Source organism: Pteronotus mesoamericanus, unplaced genomic scaffold, assembly GCF_021234165.1.
Source record: "Pteronotus mesoamericanus isolate MK-2021 breed Mesoamerican mustached bat unplaced genomic scaffold, CSHL_Meso_final scaffold_408, whole genome shotgun sequence".
NCBI lineage: Eukaryota > Metazoa > Chordata > Mammalia > Chiroptera > Mormoopidae > Pteronotus > Pteronotus mesoamericanus.
In genome coordinates, this window is record NW_026555315.1 from 4,244,559 (window position 1) to 4,271,199 (window position 26,641).

At 63.4% G+C, this 26,641-nt stretch overlaps 2 protein-coding genes across 10 annotated transcripts in view; one reads left to right on the forward strand and one right to left on the reverse strand.

Moving 5' to 3' along the window:
* The first annotated feature begins 977 nt into the window (after positions 1 to 977).
* CASKIN2 (CASK interacting protein 2) lies at positions 978 to 14,743 on the forward strand. Of its 3 annotated transcripts, XM_054593160.1 has the most exons (21): positions 978 to 1,091; positions 2,200 to 2,698; positions 6,582 to 6,633; positions 7,166 to 7,263; positions 7,651 to 7,796; positions 7,907 to 8,002; positions 8,090 to 8,220; positions 8,400 to 8,508; positions 8,839 to 8,947; positions 9,182 to 9,276; positions 9,723 to 9,821; positions 9,951 to 9,984; positions 10,092 to 10,213; positions 10,299 to 10,359; positions 10,474 to 10,565; positions 10,751 to 10,861; positions 10,939 to 11,040; positions 11,143 to 11,281; positions 11,430 to 12,896; positions 12,986 to 13,208; positions 13,634 to 14,743. In XM_054593160.1, the coding sequence occupies exons 2-21, from the start codon at positions 2,605 to 2,607 to the stop codon at positions 13,722 to 13,724; spliced, it is 3,471 nt and encodes a 1,156-aa protein (XP_054449135.1). In that variant the 5' UTR covers positions 978 to 1,091; positions 2,200 to 2,604; the 3' UTR covers positions 13,725 to 14,743. The 3 variants fall into 3 exon arrangements, with proteins under 3 accessions (XP_054449135.1, XP_054449134.1, XP_054449136.1); XM_054593159.1 differs by having other exon boundaries at positions 9,723 to 9,984; XM_054593161.1 differs by lacking the exons at positions 978 to 1,091; positions 2,200 to 2,698; positions 6,582 to 6,633; positions 7,166 to 7,263 and having other exon boundaries at positions 7,739 to 7,796; positions 7,911 to 8,002; positions 9,723 to 9,984.
* The window catches only part of TMEM94 (transmembrane protein 94), a 30,630-nt gene continuing 18,639 nt past the window's right edge, over positions 14,651 to 26,641 (reverse strand). For 2 of the 7 annotated variants that reach the window (XM_054593151.1, XM_054593152.1), the window contains exons 6-32: positions 25,368 to 25,570; positions 24,863 to 25,014; positions 24,419 to 24,521; positions 24,136 to 24,222; positions 23,758 to 23,874; positions 23,408 to 23,464; positions 23,071 to 23,175; positions 22,754 to 22,918; positions 22,351 to 22,560; positions 21,493 to 21,808; positions 21,042 to 21,215; positions 20,540 to 20,642; positions 20,205 to 20,422; positions 19,318 to 19,499; positions 19,079 to 19,229; positions 18,721 to 18,833; positions 18,495 to 18,594; positions 18,104 to 18,212; positions 17,702 to 17,891; positions 17,398 to 17,475; positions 17,017 to 17,102; positions 16,731 to 16,812; positions 16,313 to 16,461; positions 16,136 to 16,230; positions 15,936 to 16,029; positions 15,592 to 15,762; positions 14,651 to 15,418 (exon numbers count right to left, since the gene is read on the reverse strand). In XM_054593151.1, coding sequence (XP_054449126.1) covers positions 15,346 to 15,418; positions 15,592 to 15,762; positions 15,936 to 16,029; positions 16,136 to 16,230; positions 16,313 to 16,461; positions 16,731 to 16,812; positions 17,017 to 17,102; positions 17,398 to 17,475; positions 17,702 to 17,891; positions 18,104 to 18,212; positions 18,495 to 18,594; positions 18,721 to 18,833; positions 19,079 to 19,229; positions 19,318 to 19,499; positions 20,205 to 20,422; positions 20,540 to 20,642; positions 21,042 to 21,215; positions 21,493 to 21,808; positions 22,351 to 22,560; positions 22,754 to 22,918; positions 23,071 to 23,175; positions 23,408 to 23,464; positions 23,758 to 23,874; positions 24,136 to 24,222; positions 24,419 to 24,521; positions 24,863 to 25,014; positions 25,368 to 25,570 — 3,683 coding nt within the window. In that variant the 3' untranslated portion in view covers positions 14,651 to 15,345. The remainder of the gene's footprint in view (positions 15,419 to 15,591; positions 15,763 to 15,935; positions 16,030 to 16,135; positions 16,231 to 16,312; positions 16,462 to 16,730; positions 16,813 to 17,016; positions 17,103 to 17,397; positions 17,476 to 17,701; positions 17,892 to 18,103; positions 18,213 to 18,494; positions 18,595 to 18,720; positions 18,834 to 19,078; positions 19,230 to 19,317; positions 19,500 to 20,204; positions 20,423 to 20,539; positions 20,643 to 21,041; positions 21,216 to 21,492; positions 21,809 to 22,350; positions 22,561 to 22,753; positions 22,919 to 23,070; positions 23,176 to 23,407; positions 23,465 to 23,757; positions 23,875 to 24,135; positions 24,223 to 24,418; positions 24,522 to 24,862; positions 25,015 to 25,367; positions 25,571 to 26,641) is intronic. The other 5 variants (XM_054593158.1, XM_054593156.1, XM_054593155.1 and 2 more) reach the window with 5 other exon arrangements.

Sequence of the window (26,641 nt, forward strand, 5' to 3'; positions counted from 1 at the left end):
TAGCGCAGACCTGTGCCTCGATTCCGAGGGCAGAAAGTTTGCAGGTTTCTGGATTTACAGGAGCTCCCCCTTGCTGTCCCTAACCCTCCTCTGGGCTCCTCTCTAGTAAAACCTGAGGAACCTGGCGTCTTAAAGTACAGTATGAATAGTCAAATGAATGTGCCTCCTTCTCCGCAATCCTGGTCTGCTTTAGTCCCCGCCATCCGGCTGGACAAGGACGCAAGAAAAGGGGGGTTAGAGAAGGGAGAGTGGTGGGTTCCCGAATTCCAGCTTCGCAAACTGAGGGCCACCTGGAGATGTCGAGTTCGGTCTGGGGAAGTTCAGGTTTCTTTAAGGGCCTTCCTTTCTTAGGTCCCTTCAGATGGGTCTGGAAGTCGGGTTTCGAAGACCCGGGGGCGGGAGGCGCTGTCCGGGCCACAGTGGTGCTGAAGCGCCACCCTAGTCCGTCATTAGCACCTCCTCGAGGCTGGGGTCCACGCCGCCGCCGCCGTGGACCGTTCCCACACCATCCGCTAGGTGGCACCATTGCTCCGATCAGTCTGTGTTTCGGAGATTCTGGAAGCCGGCGGAGGTCGCTGCGGGAGTCCCACGAGGAGCGAGGGGCGAAAAAGAAGAGGTGCTTCCCAAGCGGGATCCCAAGGTCTCGGTTTCCAGACGCCTTCGTATCAAGTTTTCTCTCCCACCCAGTTACAAACCCTTCAGCCTAAACTCTACGGACCCAGGTAGTCCCGGTTCCGCAAGTGGAATGCAGGGGGCGCGAGCTCTGCCCCCAACACCCTGCGTTCACCTGGGCGCATGCGCAAACCGGTCCACTTTACCGTTCCGCCGGGAGCGATGGGGGTGGGGCCTGGCGCGGATGGAGGCGGGGCCGCCGACGCTGACTGACAGTCCGACTGCGCGGCCGGGACGGTCCCTCCGCTCGCGATCCGGCTCGAGGGAGGGGGGAGGGGCGGGATTTCCTGCGGGAGGCGCCGTGCCGGCCTTGGAAAAGGAGGAGGAGAAAGGGGGTAAGGGGGCCAGTGGGAGCCACGGTCCAGAGTGCCAGGGACCGCGCAGGGCCAACCGGACCCCCGGTGGGGCGGCTGGGAAAGGTGAGACTGCGGGGCCCGAGCTGGGGGTCAGCACCCTTGAGGGCGGGCACAAACTAACTTTTCCTGTGGGATCAGCGGGCGCCTCCGTCTCCGTGCTCCTTCCGTCCTCCTTCGCGCCCCCTTATTCCGAGCTCCCGCATCAGACCCTCCGGTGCTTGGCCCAATTGGTCCCTCCCGCCGCTTTGTTCCCCTGGTCGGCCTGGGCTGAGTTGGGGTTGGGGGTTTGCGCGGCCCTGGGCCGGGCATTCCGGGGGGCGGGGGAGCCAGCCCGACCCCAGGCACTGCCAGGGGCGCCCTCCCCCAATGTCGGCCGCGAGCCATGAGAGGGAGTGCCATCTGGGTTGGGCTTGGGACGTTTTGGGAGTGAGGGGTCCCCAGCCAGCGCCCCAGGCCTGCCCAGGTCTAATGCCACAGGATTCGGGCAACAAATTGGTGGTCACTGAAGAACTGAGGTAGGCTTTTCTGCATTGAAGTTGGGGCTCTTGGGCCTCAGATTCGAGTTTGAGGGTCCAAGCAACTCCCTTTGCCAGCGGTGCCCCAGCTCTTGTCCTTGTTCTCTGCCCAGCTGCTTCTGCATCCTGCCTGAGGGGTGAGGATAGGTCAGCAACAGGTGCTGTAAAGCCTCCCTGTCCAGCAGGCAGACCCCTGCCAGAAATGGGGGGTCATAAGCTCCCCACTCCACTCTAAATTCCTAAAGAGCTCTGCGGAGTCTGGGGGGCAGCCACCTTCAACAGGGAGTGTCCCCTCCTGTCTGGCTGTGCCTAAGCCTCCCAGGCCCCGCCTCCTGGCCCGCCAGTTGTCCGTGGGTGTCAGCCCCTTGGGCTGTGGAGAATAGGCTGCTGCCCAGCCTGCCCCAGGTTGAGGTGCTGCCAGGTGCCCTGGGGCCTCAGTGACTCAGCCTCCCCCTCCCAGAATGCCACCCCTCCCCCCTCCAAATATTCCTCTCACGCATGGTGGCTCCCTTCCCGCTCTCAGCGGCTCGGCTCCTCCCTTGACTCAGAAGCCCAGCCAGGGTGGCTTGGGGGCTTGCTGGAGGCCCACTCCTGCTCTGCGTCTGGGACCGTTGCACTGCTGGCCTAGCTCAGCAGGGGCACTGCACCTTTTCCAGACCCCCGAGACCTGTCCGCTACTGCTGTACGAGGCCCGAGGGAATGCTGGCTGCGCTCGGGGTGGGCATTGGTGCTCCTGAGCCAGCCGGGAAGATTGGCGTGCCCAGTCCCAGCCCAGCCCAGGGCTGTCAGAAGCTGCAAGCTGATATCTGTCCAGATTTCCGAGCAGCCTCCGCCCCCTCAGAGATCTGCTTTCCTGCTTGTGGCGGCAGCTCACGAAGCACCTTGTTGGAGTACCTGTCAGCGCCTGACAAGAAACCTCCTGCCTGAGACACCAGACACGCTCCCCCAGGACTCCTGGCCCTCCAAAGGGCTGAGGCATGGCACCCTGACACCTTGGCTTAGACCAGTTTTTGTGCCTCTCTCCTGGACTTCTGAGCCCAGAGCCCAGCCCGGGGACCAGGATGGGTCGCGAACAGGACCTGATCCTTGCTGTCAAAAACGGAGATGTGACTGGTGTGCAGAAACTGGTGGCTAAAGTCAAGGCTGCAAAGACAAGTGAGTACTTGATGGGGTGACTGTCGAGCTGAGACCCTCCCCCTGAGTGTGCAGGTCGCGTGACTGGGGGGTCACTGTGATCAGGGGACTTGGGGTGGGAGAACTGTCTTGTTCTGTACAAGGAGTACCTCTGTGCGGGAGAGCCAGAGAGGAAGTTGGTCCCTCTTGCTGTGTGTCTTGGGCAAATCGCTTCAGCTCTCTGGGGCTCAGTTTCCTCGCCGGTAAAGTGAAAGAGGTGAAGGGCATTCATTCACATTTCTTGGCGGGTCTGTTACACGCCAGCCAGGCTGTATTTGTTCTAAAGCGCTGGTCTAGGCAGTGAATGGAGCAAACCGGAATTCCTGCCCTCGGGGGGGGTTTTCCTCCAGGCAGGTGGTTTTCAGATTGTTCTCTGGGGCCATGGGGTTTCTGACAATGGGTTGGGAAAGACTGAACAGACAGGTCCACCACCCCCCCCACACCCCTTCTGCCCAGTCATCTCTGCATTTCTGTCCTGTGTAATGGGGACGTCTGTAAGATAGCTTTAGAAAGGGAGTTCCACTGCCTAAAACAAAGTCCAACACTATCTAACCACTCGCCGCAGCCCCCTTCCTCCTGACCTCATCTCCCTGTGGACCGTGGCGGGGTGTGGCCAATGCTAATTTTCCAGGGTCTCCAGTGGTGACGGGGTTATAGGGCCTCTGTGCACAGGTGGCCACACCTGAGCCCCATCTCCTGGGAAGCTCTTCCGTGAGACCCCAAGGAGAGGAGACAGCTGGGCTTCAGGGCGAGCTCTCTGGGCCATCCCAGGAGGACACTGGACCTGTCCCCTTGAGTTCCTATAACAGCAGAAGCGGGAGGTAGCTGTTCTCGCTACACTGGGGTGGGGGAGCGAGGGTGCCGGGGTCTAGCCCCAAGACACACCTTGGCTACTTGAAAGCATCTAATTATCCCCACCCACGCCTGCTAGTGTGGGTGCCTGAAGGAAGGCTTTTAAGGGCCTTAGGAACCAGAGGTTCCCCCCTGCACACCAGGGCAGGAGACGCAGGTTGTAGGGAGATGGAGCTGTGGGGGTGTCTCTGTGCCCTGGGGAAGTGGCTTCAGGGTGGGCGCCAAGGCGGGGGGTGGGGGCTGTGCTGAAGAGGTCCCTGGAGGCCCAAGAGTGAGGACCACTCACCCTTCTCCCCTCACCTCTGTGTTGTTTTTGGCCGCCTGCCCAGCGGGGCCGTGGTTGAGCTGCTGTTGGCCTCACGGCCTGGGGCCTCCAAGTGAGGTCCTCAGGAGGACAGGCAGGTGGGAGTCTGGTGGCAGGCGGTTGGAACCTCACAGCTTGGCCCCCAGCCTCCAGGAAGGTCCCCTGTGCTCACCGGGAAACGTCTTTGGCGGAAGCAGTCCCTTCCCCGAGCCCCTAAAGGACCTTGCACAGAGTGGACACAGGCACAGAGTGACGGGGTCCTGTGCCCCCTTACCCCGTTCTCTGAGAAGCTGGGAAAGCTAGTAATAGACAGGAAACCACAAGGTGACATTTGCAGACTCTAGTTCGTGGACTATCGCAATCCCCTTAATTCCCTGTCGCCACATCCACTTTGCAGATAAGGAAGCTGACACTCAGAGAGCCCAAGGTCACACAGCCAGTATGTGGCAGGTCAGGGGCAAGCCCGTGCCCTCTGGCCTGTGTTCCCGCACTCCGCCGCTCATCGGAATTCCCTGGGATTGTTCAGAGAGAGCAGGCTCCCTGGGCTTCTCCCCCCAAATTAAAATCAGCACAGAGATCCTGGAACTGCAAGTTAGACAGTACTCCAGGCGACTCGAAGGCAGCTCTCCGAAGGGAGGCTGGGAACTCCTGCTCCATACCATGGAGAGGCCAAGGACACTGCCAGAAGGGAGGAGTCAGGGCCCCCTCCCCTTTTTTTCTGGGAACTGCTCTCTAGCTGGCCACAGAGAGGTACTCCCTCAGTTCCTCCATTCACCGTCTTGTCGCCAGGGGCCGGCGTCCCCGCCTACCGGGGCCTCCTCAGGGAGCAGGTGGCTGGAGGAGAGGGGTGCAGCCCTGGCCTTACCCCCGGCCGCCCTCCTTCCTTCCCCCACTCCCTTTTCTGAGCTGTCTCCCTCTCTGGCCAAAGGAAATGGAGTGGGCTGGGGGTGGCCGCTGAGCTCACATCCTCTGCCCGAGCCTAAATCAGGAGGGACCCTTCCACCCCCAGGGCCAGGCCGGGAAAGAAGGCTGTGCTGCAGGGGAAGTGCCTGGAGCCCTGCCAGAACGGGGACCCTCCGCCCTCCCACCGAGGTCCCAGGCCAGTCACTGAGCCTCTCCCCCACCGCCTTTCCGGCCATTGTTCGGGGAAGAACAGAGCCACCCAGGCTGGCCCGGCCCCTGTTCCTGTCTCTCCTGTCACATTGTCTTGCCGCTCCCCGGAGGGGTGGCAGCTCACCGCCCGGCTGCCCCATCCCAGACTGGCCCAGCTGGCGGCAGGTGGAGGGACTTTCTGTGTCTCTTCCCTGCTGACCTTGTCATCTTCGCTGGGGCTCAGAGAGGGACCACAGCCAGTAGGAAGAATTTGAACCAGGCATTTCCTGCTCCCAGAGCCCCTGTTCTTTCCACTACCCTGAATGGCTCTGTGTGACAAGGACTTTTCAGGGGGGCTGGAGGAAGACTGGGAGGCCTGTGTTTCTTCCCAGCGGCCCCCTACCTCCTCACCTCTTAGTCACTCCTTGGTCCTGTGTTTACATTTTCAGCAGTGGCATAATTCGGCTCAGCCCTAAAAGTAGCTGTCCCCACCCTCCCCGTCCCACGCTCATCATTTCGGGGTTGGTCCCTCCCTGTTGGAATGAGGCCCTGTCTTGCTGGGGTATTCAGGGGCCCACCAGGGCCTGGGGGCAGGCCTGAGCCAGCGTGCTTGGCACCCCGCCGGCCCCGGGTGGAGCCAGGCCTCCTCCTTCCCTGCAGGGGTGGGTTCCAGCAGGAGGCAGGGGCCGCCTGTGACAGGCATCCCCCTTCCTCCCCGCCACCAACTCTTATCAAGGGCCACCCTTCCCGTTCCCTGGCTTCCGCGTGGGGTACCTGCGTGAATTCTGTCCCTGGGAGGGGGGTGAACCAGCATCCTGCGCGTGCCCCTAGCGCCTCGCCCCCACCCACCAGAGAGCCTCCTGTCTGGGGGCCTGTGGATGCAGAAATAGGCCAGTGGGGAGCCGTGCCCGCTTCTGCTGGAGGACAGCATCTTGGTCACACAGAGTGCTAAGCGGTGATAGCGCCCACCTTTTGCATGCCGACAAAGGTACTTAAGCCTTGTGAGCAGGTTCTGTGACCGTCCCGTCGTGCAGATGCAGACACTGAGCTTGAGAGCTTAAGCGACTTGTCCAAGATCACACAGCTGGTGCACAGCAGAACTGGGGCAAAACGTAGGCCTGTCTGACACACCTCGTTTGCCGTGCTCCGTCCAGGGGCGTTGCAGGGCTGGGCACCGTGGCCCGTGAGGCCAGCCCTGGCACCTGCCTCTGGTGTCCCTCTGCTTTCCCTCCCAGCCCCCTCGGCCCAGCGGGACAGTGAGACCCGTTCTTGGCCCGTTCAGGCAGGAATGCTAACCATGCGCTCGTGGGCCTGTCTATTGAGGGCATGGCATGCCAGTCCGTCCCCTCCCCACCCCCTTGGCTCTATAAACGTGCCGGGCTGGGGGCCCAGGGAAGCTAGGCCACTGCTGCAGCAGCTCCCTGCACTCGGCGCCCTCCCGCCGATGGGCCCGTGGGCCAGGGCAGGGAGCCACAGGGACAGGACGCCCTGGGCCATGGGGCAGGTGCTTTCCTGCACACCGGGAGGTCAGCGGGATCAGGAGATGGGTGGGGAGGGAGCACGGGGTTAGGAGGCGGTCACGCGGGATGCGCTGATGCCTCCTGCTCTGACCCTCAGAGCTCCTCGGCTCCTCAAAGAGGCTCAACGTCAACTACCAGGATGCTGATGGGTGAGTGTGAGCCCGTCCCTCCCGAGAGCTGGGGGCGGGGGAGGAGTGAGCGGGAAAGACCTGGGGCCTGCAGCCCCTTCCCCTCTCAGACTTGGCCCTTGAAGTGTGTGCGCTGAGAGCTCTGGGCCGAGCCTGTATAGGACGGGAGGGAGGGGTCCTGCCCCTGAGGGAGGGGAGGGAGGGGCCCTGTTGCCTCTCTGAGGGGCCTCCTTGGGTCAGATTCCTGCTGGGCCCCCTTTTCTCCCTAGAGGATAGGAGCCCTCGGGCTCCTGCTCCCACGGCCCCCTCCCCTGGGCCGGCTGCGGGGGGAGGCCAGACAAACAGGCCTCTCAGCCCAGACACTGAGCCCTTTCATGCTGTAGCCCGGCTGCTCTGCGCTCCCACGGCAGGGCTGGCGGCCGGGGGGTGGGGGGGCACAGTGGGCAAGTAACCCAGCCCTGCCAGCCCCCAAGATGGGTCTGGTGCGGGAGATGGATTTGGGGGGTAGGGAGCTGCTCACAGACACCCCCGCCATGTCTCCCCTCCACACCAGATTCTCTGCTCTTCACCACGCCGCCTTGGGGGGCAGCCTGGAGCTCATCGCCTTGCTGCTGGAGGCCCAGGCCACCGTGGACATCAAGGACAGCAACGGTGAGACCCCAGTGTGCCCCGCCGCAGACCCTGTGGTGGGAGCTCGCTTCTGCTACCTCGCAGCGATGCTGATTGGCGTCGGCACAGCTGCTCTGGGCTCGCGATTGCTTTTCCTCTCCAACCCTCATAGCCTTCTGGGTAGTGGGTGGTACTGCCGCCCCGGTTTCCAGATGAGGAGGTTGAGGTTATGTCGTCATGAGGTCACCAGATCATCCACGGAGGGCAAGGTGGGATTCTGGCTTCAGCCGGGTACAGCCGGACCTCTCCTTGACCAGACCCGTGGGGCCCGTCTCCCTTCCAGCTGGGGTGGCTCCACGCCCCGCTCGGTGCCCGCCCCTGGCCCCACACTGTCCCAGGACCTCGTTCAGAGCCCCCTCCCTCCTGCAGGCATGCGCCCGCTGCACTATGCAGCCTGGCAGGGCCGGCTGGAGCCCGTGCGGCTGCTGCTGCGAGCCTCTGCGGCTGTCAACGTCGCCTCCCTGGACGGGCAGATCCCGCTGCACCTGGCTGCCCAGTACGGCCACTATGAAGTGGTACGTGAGCCTGCCGGCCCGCAGGGGTGCTGGGACAGGGGCCAGGGCTGGCACGGAGGGGCGGGCCGGGCCGGGCCAGACGCCTCACGCGGCTCCCCGCTCACCCCCAGTCAGAAATGCTCCTCCAGCACCAGTCCAACCCCTGCCTGGTCAACAAGGCCAAGAAGACGCCCCTGGACCTGGCCTGTGAGTTTGGACGGCTCAAGGTAAGGCCTGCATCCCCTGGCGGGGCTGGGTTCTGGGCGCCTGCGCGGTCTCGAGAGGAGGCTCTACCTGGGTGCTGGTTGCTACAGGTGGCTCAGCTGCTACTGAACAGCCACTTATGTGTGGCCCTGCTGGAGGGTGAGGCCAAGGACCCGTGTGATCCCAACTACACCACGCCCTTGCATTTGGCTGCCAAGAACGGCCACAGAGAGGTCATCAGGTACCCGGCCGCTCCCCCCACTTTCACTTCCTCATCCCCTTCCTGTGGGACCGGCAGTGTCCCCCTGGTGCCCCGCCCTGCTGCCCTCTTCACCCTCGCTCTGGATCGCTCTCCTCGCCCCCAGCAATTGGCTTCCTCTCCCACCCCCCACCACCCTTGGATGCCCCTCCCGTCCACAGGCAGCTCCTGAGAGCTGGAATTGAGATCAACCGCCAGACCAAGACAGGCACGGCGCTGCACGAGGCCGCGCTGTACGGCAAGACCGAGGTGGTGCGGCTGCTCCTGGAGGTGGGTGTGGGCACCTGGTCACCCCCCAGGTGCACGCGGACCCCGCCGGTGCCGGGTCCGAGACCCGCTGCGAAGGGACCTCCCCGACCAACGTGGTGCTTTGCATGTGCAGCGGCCAAGTGGCCGGGGAGCAGGTGGGCCTGGTTCCAGCCCCAGGTCTGTGTCTTACTGGCGGAGCAGCTTGGAGCTCACCCTTGACCTTATTTCTGAGCTTCGATTTCATCATCTGCAAAATTTGAAAATAGTGCCTACCTCCTGGGCACTCGTGAGGATTGGGGGAAATGACAAGCAAAGTGCTTAGTACACGTTCACTCCGTACTGTGTCCCCAGGGCGGTGTGGACGTGAACATTCGGAACACATACAACCAGACGGCACTGGACATTGTGAATCAGTTCACCACCTCCCAGGCCAGCCGGGAAATCAAGCAGCTGCTGCGGGGTGAGTGGGTGTGGGAGAAGGCCCAGGCCAGGGGTCCCCCGCTCTGGGGGTGTTTGGAAGTGGAGCAGGAGTGGACGTCACAGGAGCAGGATGTCACACCCCTGGGCTCAGGGCTCGTCGGCGAGTGCTTGGGGATGAGGAGATGGGGGCTTGGTAGAGTCACAGAGGGGACAGAGGTGGTGGGGACACATGCTAAGGACCCTCAGGTGACACCTGTCCTCTACCTTCTCTTAGAGGCTTCAGGGATCCTGAAGGTTCGAGCACTCAAGGATTTCTGGAACCTCCACGATCCCACTGCCCTCAACGTCCGGGCCGGGGACGTCATTACGGTGAGGACCGGATGCAGGCGTTTCTTTGCGAACACAAGTGGTTACTGTCACTTATTAGGTACCAGCTGTGCTAAGGTCTTTACATGCACCATGTCACTGATTTTTTCCCACTCCAGGTAAGGGTGCTGTCACCTTTCCCTTTTCAGAGATGACGAAATTGAGGCTTAGAGAAAATAATGTGACTTCCCAAGGCCACATAGCTAACAAACAGTGGAACTGGGATTTGAACCTGGACTGATTCCAGGACTGTTGCTTGTATGTTCTGGAGGCACACGGAGCATTGGGCTGGATGCTGGCGGCACAGGCAGAACTGTGGGCTGACTTGGGCATCAGAGGCCAGCTTCTAGAGGGTAGGGGAAGAGCTGGACCGCAGCTGCAAGGCTGGCCGCCTGCCCTCGTTTGGTACAGGAAGTAACCATTGCCTCCCCTTCCCCCCATCTCCGCAGGTGCTTGAGCAGCATCCTGATGGCCGCTGGAAGGGGCACATCCACGAAAGCCAGAGGGGCACGGACCGCGTGGGCTACTTTCCTCCTGGCATTGTCGAGGTGGTCAGCAAGCGGGTGGGCACCCTTACATCCCGCCTCCCCTCTGTGCCCACCCCCCTGCGCCCAAACTTCTCCCGGACTCCGCAGCCCCCTGCTGACGACCCCCTGCACCCTCTCGCCTATGGCCAGCTCCCACGAGTGGGCCTGAGCCCAGACAGCCCAGGTACGTCCTCCTGGAGGGCAGCACTGGCACCAGGTGGGCCACTGGCTCTGGCCAGCTGTTGGCAAGGCCAGCTGGGGCTCTGACCCCTTTGCTGCTGCCCCCCGCAGCAGGTGACAGGAATAGCGTGGGCAGCGAGGGCAGCGTGGGCAGCATCCGCAGTGCTGGCAGCGGGCAGAGCTCCGAGGGCACCAACGGCCACAGCACTGGGCTCCTCATTGAGAACGCCCAGGTGAGAGGGAGGGGTGTTGGCATGGGGAGGCCACCCTCCTACTGCTCCTTCTCCAAACACTGAGCCGCGCCCTCCCTGTCCCCAGCCGCTTACGTCCACCGGAGAGGACCAGGCGCTGCCAGGACTGCACCCCCCGCCCCTGGCAGGTAGGAAGGGTCCCTGCGACCTGGATGGGCAAGGAGAGGTGCTGGTGGGGAGGCCAAGGACGTGGCGTTCTTTCATCCTGCCGCCTCTGATTCCATGCCTCTCCCTCCTTGAAGACAACCTGAGCCACCGCTCTCTGGCCAACTGTCGCTCTGGGGAGCAGCTCTTCAGCCAGGACGTGAGACCGGAGCAGCTGCTGGAGGGGAAGGTGCGGCCTCCACTGGGGAGTGGGCTGTGGGCCAGGGTGGGGGTCAGGTGGGCTTCAGTGTGGACTTCAGTCTCTGCTCAGGCCAGGCCCCAAGGGGTGCCTGGAGCAGGTGGCTGGGCCCCGGCCTTGGCTCCTCCTTGCAGCCTGGGCTCCGTTAACTTCAGCCCCGTCCCGACCCGCCGCAGGACGCTCAGGCCATTTACAACTGGCTGAGCGAGTTCCAGCTGGAGGGCTATACCGCCCATTTCCTACAAGCGGGCTACGACGTGCCCACCATCAGCCGCATGACACCCGAGGTAGGTGCCCTGCAGGAGGGCAGTGGAGGGGCCCGCAGGCAGAGCAGGGGGCCTGACGGCACCACTCTGGGTGGCAGGACCTGACGGCCATCGGGGTGACCAAGCCTGGGCACAGGAAGAAGATTGCCTCAGAGATCGCCCAGCTCAACATCACCGAGTGGCTGCCCAACTACATCCCGGTGAGCGGGCGGCTGGCCGGCCCGGGCTCCCGCCCTCAGCCGGGGCTCCCTGGGGCCTTCCGGGCCGGGGGCCAGCTCTGACCGACAGTGGTGCCCCTCCAGGCGGACCTGCTGGAGTGGCTGTGCGCGCTGGGGCTGCCGCAGTACCACAAGCAGCTGGTGAGCAGCGGCTACGACTCCATGGGGCTGGTGGCCGACCTCACCTGGGAGGAGCTGCAGGAGATCGGCGTCAATAAGCTTGGTGAGCCCCGAGTGCCCTGTGCCTGCGCGCCTCCAGGGGTCCCCAAAACGCATTCAGTGTCCAGGCCCAGAAGAGAGAATGGGGTTTGAGAGAGACGAGGTGGCCTTTCTAGTCCCCGCTGACCCTGTCCCCCGCATCCGCCCCTCAGGTCACCAGAAGAAGCTCATGCTGGGTGTGAGACGTCTAGCTGAGCTCCGGCGGGGCCTGCTGCAGGGGGAGGCCCCCGGCGAGGGCAGCCGCCGACCGGCCAGGGGCCCGGAGCTGATGGCCATCGAGGGGCTGGAGAACGGGGATGGACCTGCTGCGGCCGGCCCACGCCTGCTCACCTTTCAGGGCAGTGAGCTGAGCCCGGAGCTACAGGCAGCCATGGCAGGGGGTGGCCCTGAGCCGCTCCCGCTGCCCCCCGCCCGCTCCCCCAGCCAGGAGAGCATTGGAGCGCGCTCCCGCGGGTCTGGCCACTCACAGGAACAGCCTGCCCCCCAGCCCAGTGGAGGAGACGCCAGCGCCCCACAGGAGAGGAACCTTCCAGAGGGCACAGAGCGGCCTCCGAAGCTTTGCTCTCCACTTCCCAGCCAAGGGCCTCCCCCTTATGTTTTTATGTACCCCCAGGGCTCACCCGCGAGCCCAGCCCCAGGGCCACCTCCGGGTGCACCCCGGGCTTTCTCATACTTGGCTGGCCCCCCTGCCGCTCCTCCGGACCCGCCTAGGCCCAAGCGCCGGTCCCACAGCCTGAGCCGCCCTGGCCCGACTGAGGGGGAGGTAGAGGGTGAGGCCGAAGGGCCAGTGGGCAGTGCCTTGGGCAGTTATGCCACCCTCACTCGGCGGCCAGGACGCAGCGCACTAGCCCGGACCAGCCCCAGCCAGACCCCAGCTCGAGGGGCTCCCCGTAGCCAGTCCTTTGCCCTTCGGGCCAGACGCAAAGGCCCCCCGCCACCTCCCCCAAAGCGCCTCAGCTCTGTCTCTGGCCCCACCCCGGATCCACCTCCAGTAGACGGAAGCCCAGGGCCCAAAGAGGGGGCCACAGGGTCCCGAAGGCGAACACTGAGTGAACCAGCTGGCCCATCAGAGCCCCCTGGCCCACCTGCCCCAGCTGGCCCTGCATCCGACACAGAGGAGGAGGAGGATCTGGGGCCTGAGGGGACACCCCCGTCTCGGGGCAGCTCAGGGGAAGGGCTCCCGTTTGCAGAGGAGGGGAACCTGACCATCAAACAGCGGCCGAAGCCAGCTGGCCCCCCGCCCCGGGAGACGCCTGTGCCCGCCGGCCTCGAATTCAACCTCACAGAGTCAGACACTGTTAAGCGGAGACCCAAGTGCCGGGAGAGAGAGCCGCTGCAGACGGCACTTCTGGCCTTCGGAGTGGCCAATGCCATGCCCAGCCCCTCTGTGCCCCAGGCCCCCAGTGAACCCCCCGTGGCTTCTCCCAGCGCTCCTCAGCCTGACCCTAACAGCCTTCCAACTCAAGGAGCTCCAGCCCCTCTTTTTCCCAGCCCCCCAACCCAGCCTCCCCTGTCCCCCTGCCCCGGGCCAGCTCTGGAAAACTCAGCAGGCGGCCGGCGGCACGGGGAGCCAGAGCCCCCAGCTGCCCCTGCTGCCCTAATCAAGGTGCCCGGAGCAGGTATGCGGCAGGGCCTGCGGGGACCTGGCATTGTGCAGGGCTTGTGTCTTTCCCAGTTGAGTCACAAGCCAACCATTTTGTCTCTGCAGGATCAGCTCCCAAGCCTGTGTCTGTGGCCTGCACCCAGCTGGCATTTTCTGGCCCAAAGCTGGCTCCCCGACTGGGCCCCCGCCCTGTACCGCCCCCAAGGCCGGAGAGCGCGGGGGCTGCGGGCTCGGGCCGGGCCCAGCTGCGGCTGGAGCAGACCAGCTCGTCCCTGGCAGCCGCACTGCGGGCGGCAGAGAGGAGCATCGGCGCCGAGGAGCGAGAGGGGTGAGGGGCGCGGGGCGGGAGGGAAGAAGGTGGCGGCATAGGAACAGCCCCTCCTGCATCCTCTTTCCAGGGGTCCTGGGATTGCTTGGGGTGGGGCAGAGGAGTCACAGGTAGATCTTCAGGCTGGGGCTGCCCTGTTGGAACAGGGGGAGCCCAGGTTTTGGAGTCCTCTAGGTCTGACCTGCAGGGAATCTAGTGGCTGCCACTGAGAGGCACATGAGTTTGGGCAAGTCACTTCCGCCGAGCCCCAGTGCACTCATGTGTGAGGCAGGGACAGTAACTCCTACTGACTCCGGAGGCTGTGAGAACGAAGATTCTCGGAAGGCACTTGGCACCAGCCAGGCGCTCAGTCACAGCGCCCTTGCCCAGGGCCAGGGCGGTGATCTGATTTTTGGCTGATCTGACCCTGTCCTTCCTCCCCGCAGCACCCCCAGCACCTCCACCAAGCACATTCTGGATGACATTAGCACCATGTTTGACGCCCTGGCTGACCAGCTGGACGCCATGCTGGACTGAGCCAGACCGTCCGCAGCCTTCGGCAGTGCCCCCGGGACCTGCAGCACCCACTGCCTCTGCCCCAACGCGGAAGAGGCGCCTGCCACCCAACCAGGGTCCCTTCTGCTGCTCTTAAGCCAGTGGCTGTCAGCACTGCGGTTCTTGGGGGTCCAAGGGAACTTCTCAGAACCTGACACCTCAGCAGAAACCCCCTCCAGTGTATAACCTGAGCAAAGAGCCCTACCCCTTGGGCAGGGACCCTGGTAAGAGCTTCCTCCCCAGGGAGAAGGGCGCTGCAGAGCTGCTAGGGTGCCGTCTCCGCCTCCCCCAAGTGTCTGGAGGTCCTCTGCCAGGGCCCCCGTGCCGCCTGCTGAGCTGCTCTGGGGCTGAAGCTGGAGGAGGCAGCGTGTCTGGCTGGGCCCCCACACGTGTACATAGGACATGTAGATAGGCCGCTAGGGGCCTGCTTGGCGTGGTGGCAGTGCCCAGGCCAGACGCTGGTCCCTCCCCTGCCTGCCCTCAGTGAGGCAGAGCTGGTGGGGGTGGGAGCAGCGGGATTAACGGACCCCCGAAGTCCAAACTTTTTCAATTGTAAATGTTATTTTTTAAGCAGAGAGAAATGCATATATTTTAAATGGAATTTATTCTATCTATAACTGCCTGAGAAGATGCAGTGGGGGAGGGGCTTCGGGCCACAGCAAGCGCGCCCACTGCCCACCTCAGGGCTGGAAGCCTGACACGACTGGCCAGGCCCGGGTTCTGTAACGTTAACCTCTTACCCCAACTAACCCCAATGAAAGTGTCATTCCACGCGATCGGCCTGTGTGTGTGGAACTGCGCCGTGGACCTCTGGGCCGGACCCCCGGGGCTCCCGTCGAGGTGGGAGGAGGAAGGCGAGGGCCTGCTCCTCCCCTTAGTGGCTGGCTGCCTCATGGACCAGCCACAGGTTTTTCTTAAGCAATTTATAAGTTTTAATACAAACCAGTCTACATTCACTCCTAAAAGGCTCATTTCCAGTAAAAAATATACACCAGTAAAAACAGTCTCACAGAATTATGGGGAGAGCTGAAAGGAGCCCTGGGCCGTGTCCCCAAGACTGGCTCGCAGCAGCTCGAGGACAGGCACAGGAGGAGGTTTCAGGGCGAGGCCCTCCCCCAGGGGGTGGGTGGCAGGCCCCGGGCAGACAGGCTGAGGGGCACGGGGGCGGCGCCATCCCCCCAGCCGGCCGTCAGCAGCAGCCTTCAGAGCTGACAGGACCTCCCACGGCTGCCACCGGTGCTCGCCCAGCAAAGGCCGAGGCCTGGCCCTGTGGTTCACAGCCCTGTCCAGAGACCCCAGGGCAGAGGTCACTGGGTTAGGTGACCCTGAAGAAGGGCAGCCTGCAGGTGGAGGGGGCTGAGGGCCCTCTGCTGGGTGCACGAGGCCCTAGGTTCAAGGGGGCCCCTGGCGAGGCCCCGGGAGAGCCAGGGCGGCCTGCCGAGGCCTTGGCTCATTAGCGCCTCCACAGGGCGGCGGCTGGGCCTCCAGTGCCCTGGGGCACAGCAAACCCTGAAACACGCGTGATACCAACTCCCCAGACTCAGAAATGGGTCTGGTATTAGCCCCAGGGACTAGGGCCACTATGGCCACCGTGGTCAGTGGCTCAGAAGGGAGAGTTCATGCCCAGCTTGGTTTCGAACTGCAGCTTCTGTCGCTTCTGGTAGCGGACGCGGACCCTGGTGGGACAGGAGATTGAAGTCCAGGTTAGCACAGCTCCCCGGTCAGGGGTCAGGGTGGGACACAGGAGGCAGCGGAGATGGGCGGCAAGAAGGCAAGGGAATGGTGTCCAGGCGGTGACACCTTAGGGAATGTGCCCAGGCCCAGGGGCAGTGCCCTGCCAGTGGCTCACCGAATCTCGTGCAGCTTCACGACCTCGTTGGTGACCACCACAAGGACCAGGGACAGGCAGCCCAGGAGCCACGTCAGCAGAGGAACGTCCTCCAGGCCAAAGTGGACGCGGCTGTCCCTGTGCGTCCACAGCTGCAGGTCAACCGCCGTCTGGACCACCTGCCCCAGCAGCCTGCAGGAGAGGGCGCGGCCCTACGTCAGCCTCGGTCACCCTGCTCCCTTCTCTGCTTTGTTCAGCGCGACAGTAGCTCACGAAGGGCACCCTTCAACCTCTGGCTCAAGCCCCGCTCCCCTCAGAGCCCACCCCCAGCCCCCCGCCCCCCGCCCCCGCTCAGCCGCACTCACACCACAGGCACCGTCAGGGACCACCAGAGGTTTGTCAAGGGGCTCTTTCTCCACAGCGGCTTGGTGCGGTGCACGTGGGTGAGAGAAATGAAGACTGCAGAAAATGGGGTCGGAGAGGGGTGGTCAGGCTTGCCGTGGCCTGAGGCCTGGTCCCCGGGCACCCCCCGCAGCCACCACCGGCCCCTGCCAGAGCCCCTCACCTGTGTGCAGGACGATGAGGGCAGCCTCGAGCTTCTGAGCCGACAGCAGGCCGTTGGCAAAGTCACCGAACCAGGCTGGGGCCGTGTCGGCGTGGCTGCCAAAGCAAGGCGTGGGCTCAGCCCCCTCGGGGCCCCGGGGAAGCGGGCTGGGGAGGGGGGGCTGCGGGCGGGACCCACCTCGGCAGCATGACGGAGGAGCAGTTGGTGAGGTTGCGGGCGCGGGAGCTGTCACAGAAGCTCTGCAGGGTGAAGCCAAAGCAGACGAGGCAGGAGCTGATGGTGAGGCTGAACTTGAGCAAGAAGCAGAGCAGGAAGTAGTGCTGGGTCTGCGCGAGGGGGGAGCCCGTTACTCCACGGGCACTGCGGCCCCTGCAGCACTTGGACTCGGTGGGCTCTTCAGCAAATGGGCAGGCCCGGGCGGGGGGCAGGAGCAGGCACCTGGCGAGGCTCTGTCCCAGCTCTGTGCCCCACTGCCACTTCAGACGGGGCGCTGTGATAGAAGCCCTGTCCTGGTGGCTCCTTCCCCGAGGACCGGCCCCTCCCACAGGCCCACTCTCCGGGAAAGGCCCAGGCTCACCGGCTCCACCTCACTCACCTTCTTAGGAATGGACTGAAGGTTCTTCCCTGTTGCCATAGACATGATGGAGCTATGGGGGGGCTTCCCCAGCAGAGAGATGCTGAAAAGCAGAGGCCAGGGAAGGGCAGGGACTGTGACCCTCTGCCCCCCAGCTCCCACATGGGCATCTTGGGATTTGGGGAGTCTTGGGAGTGACGGCAGCGCTGGTGGGCAGAAAGGCTAAGACAAGGGGGCGTCTCCCCGGGGCTCCCGGTAACATCCCAGCCCTGCCTGCCTGGGCCAAGAGGAGTGGCCAGCTTCTCACCTGAGCAGAGGATAGCAAAAGCAAGACAGCCACAGGATGTCCGTGGTACTGAGCAGCGGTGGCAGCTGGACTAGGCAAGAGAGGAACTGGACCAGGAGAGCCCAGGAAGCACAATTAGAGTGACAAACAGGACACCGGGAGCCCCAGGGCGGCCTTGCCCTGTGCCCAGGCAGACATTCACATCCGGCCTAGAGCAGCTGGGGCTGGGGGCGCATGGTTCTGCCCGTGGGGCCATCTCCAAACGCCCAGGGGTTTCAGAGAGGCCCGGGGGCGTCCTGGGCTGCGCTGCATCCTCCCAGCCTCCCAGCCGGCCTCGACTCTCAACTGGTCCTTGAGCAAAGAAGCAGGTGGGAGGGGACAGTGTCTGCTGGCCCGGCTCACCTGGATGACCACGAGAGACAACTGGCACTGAAGCAGGAAGAGGAAGCACTTGCGAATGCCGTAGGTGGCGTGTCGAGCCTAGGGGCCAGGAGGGACAGAGAGCGGCCTCTCTCAGACCCCAGAGCTGATAAACCTCGGCCGAGAGCCAGGTGCCCACACGCTCCTGCAAACCTGACTGCCTGGGAGAGCTTCGCCTGGACGTGAGCCGGCCCTTGGCAGCCCAGATGGGTCCTGGCCGTGACGCCCCCACCCTGGCAGGCCCTGCCCCCCCAGGCCCCCTCCACCACCGGCCCAAGCCCCCCACCTGCTCGATGAGGCGGATTATGCTGATGGTCTCCTCTTGGCGGAAGGTCAGGGAGCAAGGCAGGCTGTTGAGGTGCCCTGAGAGCTGGAGGGGGGAAAGGCCCTCCAAGGCATGGGCCATGTTGGTGCTGGTGGCGTAGCCGAAGGTCTCCCAGGAGCAGCGGGATGGGTACAGGGGGTCCAGGGCAATGCTGCGCGGCACGGGGGGAGCATACCCATCAGCCGCACTTTGCAAAGACCCCATTCCCCCACAGGACTGGGCAAGCACCTGCTCCCTCTTCTCCCCACTGTGCCCAGGGCCCTGGGTCCCCTCAGCCAGGACAAGGTTGGCCATAAAATATGCCCCAGCCCAATGCAAGCCCAAGTCGGGGGCCTCCAGTGGGTAGAGGCAGTGTCCTCTGACCTGATGTCGCTCTGGAGGAATAGGCAGCTGTTCCGCAGGTTGGCAGAGCTGCCCAGGCAGCAGGTCACCTCCCCGTACTCCTGCATGATCTTGATCATCTCGCACATGGCTGAGGGGCAGAGTGGGGGGCACCTGGTCAGGCGGGCCAAGCCCGTGTGAGGTGCTGGGCAGAGGCCCACAGGACAGGAGACGATGGGAAGCGGGCGCCCCTTTGCGACCATGCTACCCAATCATAGGACAATTCAGACTCCCTAGAATGGGCCTACCCACGGCTCCAGCCCAGCAGACTCCCCAGCTCCCTGCGGTCCCGGTTCCTTTGCTCCCTGAACGGGAAGGCAACATCCCCTCGAGAGCCCACGGGGCGCCGGAGTCACCATGGCCCAGCACTCACTCTCAGGAGTGCAGTCGGTGAAAAGCGGCACTAGCAGGGGCACGTTGTCGATGTTCTGCAGGTGGGGCCGCACCTGGTGGATGCCCCGGGGCAGCTTGGCCTGGAGGAAGGAGAGATGCCAGTGGCCTCAGGGTCTGGAAGAAGGGTCCCACGACCCTCCCTTCTCTGCCCTGGACCAGCCACGTGCCACCTCCAGGGGTGCAGGGCACAGTCCCTACCACCCTACCCGGTTGCAGTCCTCCAGGAAACTAGGGAGGTCACTGTCCGTGGGCTGGAAGCTAATGAGGTCCGAGTGACCCTCCTCCTCCAACAGCAGCCCTTCCGCATCATCTCGGGACACTGTGGGGAACAAAAGCCCGTCCCTCACCTTGGGGCCAGCCTTCTGGGGGCCTCTCTTTGCCTTGCAGGTGGCACAGAGCTTCCTGCGTGCAGGTCTCCTCCCCTCCCGTCAACACCGTTCCCGCGGGGAGACGGGGGCCATTTTCCAAGGGAACATGTGTATCCAGAGGGCTCCAGGGGCTCTTTCTAGTATGACTGCAAGGGGGGGGGGGACCTCCCACGCCCACCCTGTCCCCACCACAAACCTTTGCTCTCACCCTGGTTCAGGTCATCATGCAGGGAGCCAGCGTGGCTGGGGCTGGAGGGCGGGATCTCAGAGCCGGGCATGTCACCATTGGGCGTGAGGGAGATGTGGCAGTTCCAGCCCGTCTCCAGGCCCATCTTTTCTGCAAAGACCTGAGCAAGGCACACGGCCATGAACAGACGGGCCCAAAAGCCCGTGGGAACAAGGATCAGCAGCGGCAGAGCGGGGGGCTCTCCCCACCTTGCTTTTGAGCTCGTCCTCCAGAGAGAAGTAGACGAAGCGAATGCAGGCGTTGACCAGCCCGTCAATGAGGCGCACGATGTCCAGCCGGGCCTGGTACTGGGAGGACACCATGCCCATGAAGATCTGGCCGCTCAGGGCCTGCATGCAGTCTTCCTTCTCCAGCACCTCCCCGATCCCTTCTTCAGGTAGGCACAAGGCACAAGGACGGGCCAAGCCATGGCCCAATCAGGACACCCGGGAACCAGCAAATTCCAGGAGGCGGCCCAGGGCCACACACACAGATGCCACACCCAAATCAGGGAGCACGCAGGCCCCAGTGGACCATGCACGCACAGAGGGACACATGAAGGAGCCAACAGACACAGGAGAAAAGACAATGAAAGGCACTCATCAGTCCGGTGACAATCCTACAGAGTGACAACAACCCAGCCCCAGTCTGGGCAAGGGGGCTGGCCCCACCCTTGTCAACCATCTCAATTCATAGTGTCTTGGGTCATAAGGCCCCGTGATTGGTGGAGTGGGGGATGGGGGATGCGGTCAGTAGAGGTCTGAGACCTGCTGTTCCCGCAGGGTCTGTGACCTGGCCTTTTGTCTGACTCAAATAGGCTAATGCTCTATAACTGCTGCTGTTGTATAACTTTCAAAGAAAGCGGTTTTCTATACATTATCCCACTGGAGCGTCACAAGAAACCCGGGAGGAGGGCAGGGGAGACACTAGTTTATATGTGAGAAGACCAAGGGACTTGCCCACACCACCAGACAGTGAGGGCCACCGCAGCGTCCCAGGTCCCGGGCTTTGCCCACTGTCCCCTCTGCTATGATCGGTTCCACGGCCCTGGGGGAGCGCCCCCGCTCGGCCCCCACTGGGAGGCTGTGCACAGTACCATCGGAGCTCCAGCTGTTGCGGCGGACGCTCAGCTTGATGGGAACAGTGCTGGGCAGCTCGCACATGGTGAAAATGCTGCTCTGGCCCGGCGCCTGCACCAGCTCGATGCACTTGCCGTTGAGCTGAGAGGACAGGGTGCAGCTCATGGGCTTGTAGGCAAAAGCAGAGCAGTAACCAGACAGACAGGCTCGCTGGTAGAAATCCAGCACTTTCTTTCTGCCAGGGAAGAAGGCCGGGAATGAAATGAGTGGTCCTGCAACACACTACACCCATGGGCCGGGAAGGCAGACCGTCCGGGCCAAACTCTCGGGCCGCGGCCTGTTCCTCACCCACCTGTCGGAACCCGAAAGAGGGTAGATGTCGGCTCCATCCCAGAAGTCTGTGCAGGCCTCCAGGACCACGTCCGCTGTGCCGTGGGACAGCATCTGTTCTGTGCCTGAGGGGAGTGAATGAAAAAGCCAGGCCGTGAGGGCCCGAGCCGCCCCTGCCCCTCACTCTGACCTCACAGGCAACACCCTGCCAACACCCTGTAGTGGGAATGGCGCTACAGAGCCCCTGGCGGGGAGGACGCTACCCGGGCCTCTCGGTGGCGCAGCTGGCCTGTGTAGGACGCCACTGGGCTTGTCACACAGGCCAAAGCTGCCCATCCCTCAGATGGTGCCACCCTCTGTGACCGCCCCCATCCCAGCCCTGCTCCCCCAGCCCAATCCCTGCTGTATTTGAGGTCTTAGGAAGCTGTCTGGTGCTCCTCTGCCCTGCACTCCCTGAAAGGGACGAGGAGGACAGAGCCCTGCTCCAAGCTCCTGTGAGGTCGGGCCAAGCACGGGAGGCTTACTGGTGGTGGTGTCCTTGATGAAGAGGCTGATCATGTGGCTGAGAGGGGGCCGCCGCTTGGTGACACAGGACAGCCTCCCCAGGGAGCTTTCCTTCACGGTCTCGGCACTGGGGAGACGGTAGAGCGCCAGGTGGTTCTCCTGCTTGAAGAGCTCCTTGGCCCCCGGGGTGAAGCCTGCAGCAGAGGGCCGCGCTCAGGGCCTGGGGCCGGGGCCCATCCCACCGCACCCGTCCCTGGCACGGAGCGAAAGCCACGCCGGCCTGGCTCCTCCCACCTCCCCATCCCGCGGCAATTTCCCAGGAAGCACCGTCAAACAGCAGTGCCTGGCCGAAGGGGACGACCAGAAGCCAAAAGGCTTCATGGTGATCTCGCTCCACGCCGCGTCTGTTTGCAGTCAGGCGCCCGGCCTCTTCTAAGAGCCCAGCCACCAGCCCTGCCCGTGGCCACATACCGATGAGGCGGGCGAGCTCGCAGAGGCCCCAGGGCACATGGACGGGCAGCACGGCGCTGTGGCTCTCCTGCAGGGCGATGTTGCACAGGTGGTCTGAGAACCGGCACAGCCGCTCGGTGACGCTGGCATTGCACAGGTTCAGCAGCACGTTGAGGCCCAGGGGCTTGAGGGAGGTGAGGTGGAGCTGCCAGTTGGAGTCATCGAACTGGATGCAGGGGGGGTTCTGCTGGTCCTGTGACAGGCTCAGCATCTCCAAGTGGTAGTCACACACAAAGTCCTCTGCTTCATAGGGCTCGCCCTCCAACCCAGGCTGGCTCTGGGGGAAATGTGGAGGTGAAAGGGGGTCCTCGGGCTGGGCGGGGTGCGGGGGTGCCCCTGAGAGCAGGCACCCCCTTCCCAGCACAGCATGTTCACGCCTCCCCCTCCCTCCCAGAGGTCCCCTCTCTGTCCTTCTTAGGCTCCTGGCTGCTTCTAGATTCTGTGCCCAACAACACTGGCAATACCTAAGAAAGGGACGAGCAGACCAAGGAGGAAACAACAAAGGATCTTTTTCAGCAGGGAAAATGTTCTGGAAGGAGCCACTGGCTCTCTGTCCTTGGAAGGCTGTGACTAGGGGGAAGGGGGCTCCTCCTGACCAATGACCATCAGTGAGACCTGCAAAGGGGCAAGGGCCCCACCTCACGGAGGAGATGGGGGCGGAGCCGCAGGAGGCGTCCTGCCTGGCCTCGCGCAGAGACCTGCGAACCTGGGCTTCAGGCGCCATGCGTCCAGGCTGGGCTGTCCCCGTGGGCTCTGCAGCAGGGGAGGCCGGGACGCCCCCTCCCAACGAGGAGGCTGCTCTCCGCCCTCCCCTCTCACCTTGCTGGCCTCCTCTCCCCTGCCCTCTGTGTCCCTGCTGAAGCTCACATTGGAGCTGGACAGGTGTTTGCACCGGCCGTATGCTTTGTGGTGAGAATAGGCTTCAGGGGGCTTGGGGCCATCACTGGGCCACTCGTCACGCGCCTGCTCGTTGGAAAGGTGCAGGGCCGTGTTCAGGGAGCCAGCCAGGAGGGCATCTCGTTCATGTGGCTGAGGAGAACAAGGAGCACAGGCCTTGGACCAGGGACCCGACGGCTGCCAGGGCCCCGGGAGGCAGGGCGGGTACGTCCCCTCACTGCCTTGTCTGGGGGCTCCGCCCGAACTGCTAGAAGCAGACCCTTACGGGGCCCGAGCCCTCCTGCTCCCTCCTTAGCTCACCCTCCCTGGGGCCCCCTGGCCGTACCTCCTCCTCGCCCTCGGGGTGGCAGAAGGAGCGGGTGGACAGGTCGTCCGTCAGGTCCTCATGGCTGCTGTGCGGAGGCTCCACCTTCCCGCTGAAGAACAGCACGGTCTCTGGGCTGGGGTTTGGCCACGACAGGATCCCCTGTTTGTCTACACAGCACAGGACCTGCAGGGAGAGCCCGGCATTGGGAAGGGGGCTGGGCACTCCCCCACCTGACGGGGGCCACTTGAGTGGCAGACGGGTGGGCACCCAGACGCAGCCAGGAAGCAGGTCTGAGGAGGCAGGCCCCCCCCGGCCCCGCCACAGGGCCCGCGCACCGTGACAGAGCCCAGACTGTGCAGCAGGCTGGAACTGTGGCTCAGCGTTGGCGACGTCCCCTGGATCACCCGCAGGAAGTGGCCCCAAATGCAGCGTAGCATTTCCTGGTGGGAGGAGGTCCACGAGAGCATGTGAGACGCAGCCACATTTCCCAGGAGACCGCCTCTGGGGCCACCAGAGGGAACAGTGCAGGAGGCATCAGGAAGCTGGGGGGAGGCATTGGCCGGGGCAGGGCAGCGACACACTGCCCACGTGAGATGGGGACCAGGGGCTCCAAGAACCCACTGGAAGCTGGAAGGGCATGACGTCGAGGAGGATCCATCCCGGGGGGCATACCTGTGGGGAGACGGCCTCTGTGTAGCTGCTGAGGGTGTCCTCCGAGAACTTGGCCAGCTGCACAGAGAAGAGGGGGTGAGCCTCGAGGAGGGGCTGGCCTCCTCACACAGGCCTCCAAGTTGGCAGGTGGGGACCCACACCAGCAAGGCTCCCCACGTCTGTGGCAAGGACGCCAGGCAGACCCCAATTCCCATCTGCCGGGGCCAGGACAGACGCTCACCCACCCCCGGGGCCCAGCCTGGAGGCTCCTCTGGATGGAGAGGCCACGCCCAGCAGGACGGCCCAGGGCCTGCCCGTGCCGGGCCCATGGGAGGGCTGGACTCCTGCTGCTGCTCCCTGGGGACTCCTACCAGGGAGCTGGGGGAGCCCTTGCTCATCTGGGCCAGGACACGGGCCTCTCCGCAGGCGGTTGCCAGAACCCAGAGGACTGGAAAGATCAGGGGGAGGATGGGCAGGACGCCGTTCACCTGGGAGAGAAGGAACCACGCTTACAGCTCCCAAGAGCTGCTGGCCCCCCACGAGGGTGGGCAGTGCTTCCCCGGCCCCAGGCTCATTCCTGATTGGCAAGGGACAGCTGTTGGGGACAAGAAGGGAGGAAGGGAAGCAGGTGTTCTTAGGCTGAAGCCTGAGGGACCCCTGGGCTGCAGAGAAGGAGGGACAGTCAGGGACGAGAGGACCCAGGCTCCAGGGAAAGAGAAAAACATGACAGGGAGGAAGGGTGGCATTACCTGTAGCTGGAGGAGAGTGTACTGCCAGGAGGTGACGCCAGGGGCATTCAGCATGAAGCGCAGGGCATTGGTGACGAGGAAGCTGACCTGTTGGGAGCGGGAGAGGTACAGCCTTAACCCCTCTCCCCTAGAGGGGGACCCAGGCTCCCATTCCTTTGCTCACTGCCCCCCGACACTGGCTGGCTCAGTCTGGGCCCCCTTCTCCGTTGACATGCTCATCCAGACTGTCCCTCAGTCTTCCCCACTTCTCTCTTCCCTCCCCGCACAGCCCCGCCTCACGCACCAGGACCACAGGCATGGCGTAGTGCAGCATCACCGACTGCACCGTGAACCGCTCATTGTCTAGAGCAGTGACGGGGCGGGACAGGGCCATGTCCAGGCACCATCTGCAGAAAGAGGTGACCCTGTGCTCAGGGGAAAGCCCAGACACCCACACCTTCACTGAGCATCACGGAGGCCGGCGGTGCCCCCTGTTCCCCAGCCCTAGCCAAGCGGCCCCTGGAGCGTGGCCTGTGCTGCCTCCAGAGCCGCCCTCGGAGCTGGGACAGGGAGGGGCGCAACCACCAGGTCTGAGTGCTCACCAGGCGCTAAAGGGAAGAACCTACAGAGAGGCCTGCCCAGAGGGCCCTCCGCGTGGACAGGCTCCTTCCTCATCGCTCCTGCTCATGGAGACACTGGGGAAGAGAAGTTGGGGTCGGGCAGCAGAAAGGCAGGGCAGCACCCCTACCTGATGTTGTCAATCACGGGGGTCTCAAGGACACGGAAGAGCCGGTGCTGCTGGGGGTTCTGTGGCCCTTTCTTCACTTCTCCCCGGGGGGAGGGGGGTGGAGAGAAAGGGGGAAACAGGTCTCCAGGCTCCAAGACGATGTGTTCATCATCCTGCCAGGGGCGAAGGGGAGGAAAGTGAGGGCAATGGAAGGCTTCTATTGGAGGCCCCTCTTCCTCAATGATTCCAGCTAAATGGAGACGTATCATGGGGTTAGGGCCCATCAGTTAGCAAAGAGTCATTTGGGATGGGGCCTGTGGAACTGGATTCCTGGTAGCTTGAGTATCAGAGAAGAAAGAACAGGACAGGGTGGCGAAAGACATCCCAGCCCCGCTCCATTCCCCTAGAGCCCACGCCAAGAAGTCTGAGTCGGCCAGGAAGCTTTAGGGTTAAGCCTGGAACCTCACACCGTGGCCTGTGGACTCCCCCGCAGCATTTCCAGGGAAGGAGAAAAGCCTTGAGCTACCTTGATACCCCTGAGAGAGGCAAACGATTCCTGGCCGGGCCTCAGAGCTATGATGTCTCCTTCTACCAGCAGGCTAACTGGCAGGTTGACCAGATGTCCATCTCTGTAGGCCCAGTGCAGGGACCAGGATGGTGCAAAGGGCATGTGGAGGTCAGGGTACATGGCATCTGGCCACTTGATCTCCTCGCCATCCCTGAGGGCATCTAGCAAGAATGGAAAGAGGGGGACCAGCTCACCCAGGGCTCCACAGCCCAGTCAGAGCCAGAACACATCACGGAGCTTTGGCTGCCCGTGGGGCCTTTCTCTGAAGTCCTGCGTCAACCCACGCCATTCTTTCCAACACTCCCCACTTTCAAGGCCGACTCCCCCGCGACGCCTTTCCCAAGCGCCCAGCCCAGGCACTTCCTCCTCCTCTGAACACCTGAAGCTCTTCTTCTCTGTGCCCCTGTTCCTCCCAAACGCATTTCACAAGCGTTGCTGAGGGCTTGGAGGGGTGTGTTGAGCCCCGTCGGGGTACAAATATAAAAGGTTAGGACGACTCGGTCCCTGCCCTTGAGGAGCGACCGCCTAGGAAGGGAGATGAGACACATGGGCAGATAACTCCAGCATGGCAAGCACGTATGCTAAGGGTGTTAGGAAAGATCCTGGAGCTGCGTGGGGCACAGAAGCGTGGGGGCAGTCAGAGGTGGCTTCATGGAAGAGGGAGCATTGGAGACAAGCCTTGAAGAACGGGCGAGATTTCTGTCAGCGGGAGACAGTGAGGGAGAAGCATGCCAGACAGAAAGACAGAAAGATGAAGGCATGGGGACAGGGAAGTCCCCGGTGGGTTTGGGAGCGGTGAGGAGTTTTAAAGTGAGGTTGAGGAGCGAAAGAGGCTGGAGAGGAAGGTTGGAGCCTGTGGCAGAGGCTCTGGGAAGCCAGGTGGAATGGCTTTGACGAGCAAGAAGGAGTCACCGATGGTTCCTGAGCAAAGACCAAGCTCCTGGAGAGCAGGGCCTGCCTTTCCTGGTCACCCCGGTGCTCCCAGCGCCTGGCACGCGGCCGCAACGAGTTACCGTGCCAGACTCTCACCTGGCAGGGCAGCCCCCAAGGCCCCATACTGTCAGAGGAAGGTCTCATGAGAGTAGGGGCTGCTTCTCTCCCAAAACCCCTCACTCCTGCAAAGCAGGAGCAGCTGTCTCTCGGGAGCCTAACGCAGTCCTCGACCCTTCGCCGGGACTTCAGGGGCCCTGGCTGAGTGGCTGATGGGCAGAAGCCTGCCTGCCTGAGCAAGT

Bases quoted from the DNA above. Each gene is read 5' to 3' on its own strand.
- CASKIN2 (XM_054593159.1), top strand. From the start codon at position 2,605: ATGGGTCGCGAACAGGACCTGATCCTTGCTGTCAAAAACGGAGATGTG. The intron at 7,264-7,650 runs GTGAGACCCCAG...TCCCTCCTGCAG, and splicing joins GGACATCAAGGACAGCAACG to GCATGCGCCCGCTGCACTAT. The intron at 9,985-10,091 runs GTACGTCCTCCT...TGCCCCCCGCAG, and splicing joins CCTGAGCCCAGACAGCCCAG to CAGGTGACAGGAATAGCGTG.